General features: G+C 38.5%; 1 protein-coding gene across 1 annotated transcript; it reads left to right on the forward strand.

Moving 5' to 3' along the window:
• The first annotated feature begins 256 nt into the window (after positions 1 to 256).
• Positions 257 to 5463, forward strand: ENY2 (enhancer of yellow 2 homolog (Drosophila)). The gene is made up of 4 exons (XM_010287936.1): positions 257 to 367; positions 2230 to 2300; positions 4197 to 4271; positions 5193 to 5463. The coding sequence occupies exons 1-4, from the start codon at positions 300 to 302 to the stop codon at positions 5267 to 5269; spliced, it is 291 nt and encodes a 96-aa protein (XP_010286238.1). The 5' UTR covers positions 257 to 299; the 3' UTR covers positions 5270 to 5463.
• The last annotated feature ends 941 nt before the right edge of the window (positions 5464 to 6404 follow it).

Below are 6404 nucleotides of genomic sequence, written 5' to 3' on the forward strand. Positions count from 1 at the left end.
GTGGGAGGGCTGGGCGGTGGGGAGGCCGCGCCCGCGCAAACGGCCCGGTAACTTACCGGTCCCCCGGCGCTAGGGCAGCTGGGTGAAGGTGCTCCGGTGCTGTGTGCACGCTCCTCCCCGGAGCTTGCGAACACGTGCCAGGGTTCCGACCGTGAGCCGCGGGGTGTGCCAGGGGTTACGGCACGGCACGGCACGTAACCCGCGCGAGCGGCCTTCCTCCGCGTGGTGCTGGCGGCACCCGCACCGGCCACAGCTCTTCTCTGCCCTGTGTAGGCTCGTGGAATACCGAGGTTTCCAAAATGAATAAAGATGCCCAGATGAGAGCTACCATCAACCAAAAGCTAATAGAAACAGGAGAGCGGGAACGGTAAGTAAGCTTCCCCTCCTCCGTGCCAGTCAGAGGCTTCAAATACTGCCAGACATGAACTAGACCCAGAAGTAAAGATTAAGTAAACTTAACTCTAAATTCCTCAGATGCCCGCATATGAAAATCTTACGCATTATATAAAGCCCCTTAATTTTGCCTTTTGAACAAGCGTGTTGTTTTAGTTTTACACTTGAGAAGCTGGGAGAATAAAGGATGGGGTGGTTGGCTTATGGACTCTAAAGCTTTTTCTTATTCTGGTATACTGTGTTGGAAAGCTCTTGGTTCATATAAAAATCGCCATTAAGTGCAATTTTTTGCAGTAGATCTTGTTATTTCCTGATAAAGAGAATGAGACAAAACTTTCCTTTTTGCTTTTGAGTTTTTCTTGTGTTTCTATCTCTTCTCTTGCTAGGGAAAGCAAAATACACTGGAACACATAAAACAGCACTTGTGCCAGTCATTGTAGAGATCCCAATAAAGGCAAACAAGTCAATTACGCAATGTAGTGTGGCAGCTAGTTTTTGGGCTTTTGTTGTCTCTTCTGTCTGGTATATTTGCATTGTGTTTACATATCACTAGTGTGCTTATGATATTCACCTCCTCCTCATTTCATTGTGTTTTTAACACCACGCACCAAAAGCTCTGTTTCCTTCATTTTTCAAGGCCTGTAAGAGAAGGAGTCTTCCCAGGTCATCGCGTAGCCCTGTACCAAATATAACCTTTTGTAGACTGACATGGTGTCTGTGCTCTGCTTCTTTCCTGGTGTGGCCATCCCCTTGGAGACTGCACAGAGCTTCAGCAGAGCAAGGAATTTCTTGAAATGGTATTGGGACCTATTTTACTCTAATTTAAGACTAAGAAGAGTTTTGACTGGATGTCAAAAACTGTATTACAAACAAGCTTTATCAGAGCTGTACTATGGACAGAAACAGAGCACTCAGATTTCTTGAAGTAAGAAATATCCAGAAGCAGGGAATTTCACCTGTGGTGTTGCTCTGTTTCCTGTCATCAATTCATCTGCCCTCTACATGATTCACTGAGTAAAAAGGATTAGACCTACACAATTCAGCCTCTTGCTGCAGTCCTTTCATTCATAAAAACAGAATTTTGCTAGAGTTATTTAGGACAGTACAAGATAAGTAGGCTTGCTAGCTGATGGAATAAAAGATGAAGATATTAAAGCTTATTTTATCATCTCTTACTTTCATTTTCCCATTGTTTTTCAGGGCTAATTTTCACTTTTTTAGCTAGCTTTCAATGTTCTCGTCTGATATATGGAGTAGATGCATCATTGCAGCAGATTGTTGTGTGTTTTCTCTGTTTAATGCCTGAATTCTTGTTGCTTATGCTTATAATTGCTAGCTATGCTTAGGAAGATAAGATATACGATGCCTTCATCTTCACCCAACATGAGGTAAAGTGTAACTGGGGAGAGAAACCTGCAGCTGAAGACAGTAGTACAGAATTCTCCTTTCAGAAAGGAGGGGGAAAGTTTTTTTTGAAGGCCTGGTTTCAGGTGAAATACTCTAACTTTAAAAGTCAGCATATGTTTGCAAACAGAGTAAACTCAGGCAGTTCAAGTGATTCAGGGCCTTCTACCTCTTTTCTGTGGCTGCAGCATCAATGCTGCCTGAAGAAATACTGTGAATTAGCTCTTGAGCTGCCAGCTCCTCATTATCCAACATGGTAAACTGAAGTGGGTACTCATTTGGGTTAGGATTCACATGCTGTTCAGCCGTTTCTGCTGCTGGTCTGTGACTTCTGCTATGAGTAGTAATTGTAAGCCTAACTTTCACACTGAAGTCTGTTTAAGCCATCGGGAATGTTTGCTGTTCCTAACAAGTTGTATATTGTCTTAACAGCCTTAAAGAGTTGCTGAGAGCCAAGTTAATTGAATGTGGCTGGAAGGATCAGTTGAAGGCACACTGCAAAGGTAATGGTGGTCAAATAACTAATATCCTTTGTAAACAGCTGAGGCTCTGGACAAACAAAATCCCCAGATGAAGGCTTTATTTTCCTCCTCCCCAAGTCTCCTTTAAATTGATGTTAGGCAGTATCTCTGGCAATTGGTTTTGCATGCAAGAAAGTATATTGTCATCATGGCAAAAAAAAATCTCAAAACCTCATCTCTGATCTGAAACTTAACAAGCTTCTGAGAAAAGTATTGGAATTGGCTCCCTAAATATTGATGATGATAAAGCTTGATACAGCTTTTTGTTTTGAGAGAGATGACTTCCCTACCACAGGAGAATAAAACCAAGAGAAGGGAAAATGGAGCAACTTACAAACTTAAGAGAACTTTGTTGTCTGCATATGGGAGAGAAAGAAGTGTATTTGTACTCCTGAATACAATTCTTGAAAATAAGATCATCTACTTAGATGAGAGAAAACAAGCAGATGAACCTCTAAATACCCAGATCTTTTAGTTCTGAGTTACATGTTTAGCGTTACTACAATTTACTGACTTGTAAATTATATGAAACTGTTATAAATAAGCATTCAGGAATATTACTGCATGATGAAATTTCCTTAAAGCAAATATGAAATCCCTTGATCTTTCGCTTTAATTCTGATTTGGTCTATTGTGCCCGGCAACTCAATATTCCATTATAAAATTTTGCTTCTTGTAGGGCTGAGCAAGTTAAATTGTTTTCATAAGTGGATTTGCAGGGAAGGTTGAAATGATGCTTGCAGTCGTCTGCCTGATGCCACTGCCAGAGACTACCCATTTCAATAGTAGAGATAGTGAAAGGGATGTTTTTCTGCTTTTTCAACTATACCCTTTAGAATCTGCTATAGTAAAGTTACTTAGAATTGTTTCATTTACATTAGTACTTTGCACTGTAACTGCAGCTGCTGAGAATACAAGTATAAATTCTGTTGTCCCTGTTAAGGGCCTAGTGAAGTCCAGTAGAAAGGACAGAGAGGGATTTGGGGGGTTGGGTGGGGTATTTTGTTGTTTTGTTGGGGGGTGGGGGGTAGGTTGTTCTAGAGCCTCTTGCCATTGTGGATTAGGGCCAATAATTGAGCAGCCCAGGATTAATTTCTGCAGGGAATTCAGCCAAGAAAATATTTAGAAATAGTTCATGTGATGTCAGTTCAGAGTCTTGGGAACAATCAATCCTATGTACTGAGGTATAGTTAAAAATGTTAATGTTTAGACAAAATATTTTAGGTTTATGCTACTGAATTGAGGTTTCTTCTCAGCATTGACTTCTGCATTTTTCAGTAGTCTTCAACGCACTAAAAGTAGACAATTTGTTTAAATACTGGCATGGTATATCTTAATCATAGCTTTTATTTTGCTGTAGATGTATACCTTTCTTTCAGATGTGCTTTTTTACTTTGCTGAAATACAGAGAGATGTTGCTTAAACCAGTTAGGAAGAGGAGTAATTATTTACTGTCTCTTTGCTCTCCCTTGTTGTATGTATGAAAATCTTTTTCCAATTGCATCTCTTTCTCACTATTATGCAAATAATGTGTTTGAAGAGATACGCGGACCAACTTATGAACTGCTACAATGCAGTAACATGCACATCTGGTAATGCTCAAATAAGCTTAAACTTTGTAACGTTTTATTTTAAAATATGAGCTGATCAAGATGCATGACAAGTTCCCATCCTTAAACCTATGGTATGAATGAGAGACTAAATCCACTGTACAATGCAGCGTAAGTGCTAAGTTAATAACCTACATTTAGGTCACAAGCTGCTTCATCTTCTCTGATGACGTATGCATGCAGGTTTTGTCTCTTAATCATTGGCACAGGTTTTCGCTTTCAATGAATGGATTAAAAGACTTAAAATATCTGTCTTGGTCTTCCCCAGATGTCATTAAAGAAAAAGGATTAGAGCATGTTACTGTTGATGATTTGGTGGCAGAAATCACTCCCAAAGGCAGAGGTAAGAAAATGCAAACATGGATGTGGTAGTACATAAATAAACATACCTACCTGTATTTCATTAGTGTTTTGAAAACAGTGGTATGAACTTGCCTGTGTTGGATTCAAGGAAAAATACTAAAAGCTTGATATCAGCTACAAAGAAAACCTGTGAATTTGTATTGTGTAACAGCCATTCAAAATCTGTAATGAGCTGTGTGTGTAGACTACTTTTGCAGGTTAAATTATTTACTCATGAGTCTGGTCTGTATTCATCTTTATAATTGACTTAATAGTCCCAAGACAACTTGGCGTACAAGATGTTTTAAAGCGCCAATTATTTTTAAGATGGAAAATCTGAACTAACAGTATTAGTGTAATGGGAAGTGGGAAGAGGAAAGGACATAGCATACTGATACAGAAAAATGGAATCTCTTAAGGAAATACTGCAGTCGTCTTGGTATAGTTCTTACTGGATTTTCTAATAGGCTTTGGTGTTAGTGGGAGAAACTTCATTAAGTCTTAAATAAAAATAGACCTTCAAAATAACTTGCTGAAGACCCTTACTCTGAGGTTATGGCTAAGATTTTTTTTGTCTTAGATTTGTGAAGAAAAAAAGTAGGATAATCAAACTAGTTTCTGGTGATTATATCCTGTTTACTGTTGACTAATAACTTCTCTTAAACTTTCCAATTTTCTTGACTATGGCTAGACAAAAAACTACCAATAACAACAGTGTTCTCAACAGACTTCAATTTTAGCCTATTTTAAATCAGAAAAAAAAAAAAGATATGCTATATGAAAATCAAGTAGCTTCAGTTACGTAGGTGTTAATAGAATTGCAAGAACAAAGAAAGAATAGAAGTAGCTGTTGTAAAAGGTTGGTATTAGCATATTTTCCATTTTGTCTTTTTTACTTTTTGCTTTCTTATTTGTGTTTCAGCCTTGGTACCAGACAGTGTAAAGAAAGAACTCTTGCAAAGAATAAGAACCTTCCTTGCCCAGCATGCTAGTCTTTAACTTTGATGTTCATCTGGGATACAGTATTTCTGTTTCTGTATTATATCAATCATGTCAGGATTGGAATGCAGTTTCCATACTCATGCATGGAAAATCATTATCGGTTTTTTTTGTATGATGAGTTGACGTTTCTTTGCACTGCATCAATTTCTTAAATTTGGTGTTATTTTAATAAAAAATTTTGTGGACTCGTGGTTCTAAGGCTCTTCTCTTTATCAGTGCACTGTAATATGGTGTCACCCATTCCGGTTTTTAAAATGCTGTAATTTTATATGGGTGTACAAACTTGCTCAGATTTTTAAAAAAGAAGCACGATTAACAAATATGTTAACTAGAAATGCAGAAGTGGGGGGGAAAGACTGTAGAAAATGGGTTATGACATGCTAGTGAGCAGATCCTTTCTGATTTTCCCTGACTAAGCAGCTGGACAGCATGAAGTCATTAAGACTACATGACACTGTTAGTGGCAGTCCTGTCAGTACTTTGCTAAAGAGCAAGTAGTTTGAAGTCTCTGACTTGTGTTGCAGATATTCACTGAGTAATTCATACAGGTTGAATTCTGCAAACAAAAAAAGGCAATCGTATCTTTCATCAATAATTCTCTCTTAGCTATTGAGAAGAGTCACAATTCTGATCCTTGACAACTACTGTTTTGTGTAACTACTGTTACCGTGTTGCTGGTAATTTTTAATTATGTGGATCTTTGGGACCTTTTGAAATTTACGTGTGATACAATAATTTGCCAACATAAGTCTCTTAAGATGATATATTTTAAATGCTCGTGTCTGGAACTGCAACATCAGCCAGGTCTATAAACAGCTGCAAAAAGAACGTTGATGAATAGAGAGGAGCAGGAAAGGGGCTTTGAAGGGAGAATGTTTAATTTTTGCTAGCTTCAATTTGAGGTAAGTGTCTAATAGATGATGAAGTGGAGGAGAAGCATAAGCAGAAACTGAATGAGCAATTAGATACTGTTGTGACTCAGCTACTGTGAAAAAATGAATTGGCCCAAAATAAATGTTAATAGTCCTAATTAGAAAATTACTCTAAAAACTGTCACTTGGAGTGGAGCTATTATTTGCTAGCTGCTTAGAAAGCCGTGCCTGCGCCAGTGGATTTGTGTCTTGTTCCCCAG

This window comes from Phaethon lepturus, unplaced genomic scaffold (genome assembly GCF_000687285.1).
Source record: "Phaethon lepturus isolate BGI_N335 unplaced genomic scaffold, ASM68728v1 scaffold48225, whole genome shotgun sequence".
NCBI lineage: Eukaryota > Metazoa > Chordata > Aves > Phaethontiformes > Phaethontidae > Phaethon > Phaethon lepturus.

What these genes read in the sequence shown, in the direction of transcription:
- ENY2 (XM_010287936.1), top strand. Translation starts at nt 300, where the DNA reads ATGAATAAAGATGCCCAGATGAGAGCTACCATCAACCAAAAGCTAATA. An exon ending in GAAACAGGAGAGCGGGAACG is followed by an intron (nt 368 to 2,229) that starts GTAAGTAAGCTT and finishes TTGTCTTAACAG; the next exon opens with CCTTAAAGAGTTGCTGAGAG. An exon ending in AATCACTCCCAAAGGCAGAG is followed by an intron (nt 4,272 to 5,192) that starts GTAAGAAAATGC and finishes TTTGTGTTTCAG; the next exon opens with CCTTGGTACCAGACAGTGTA.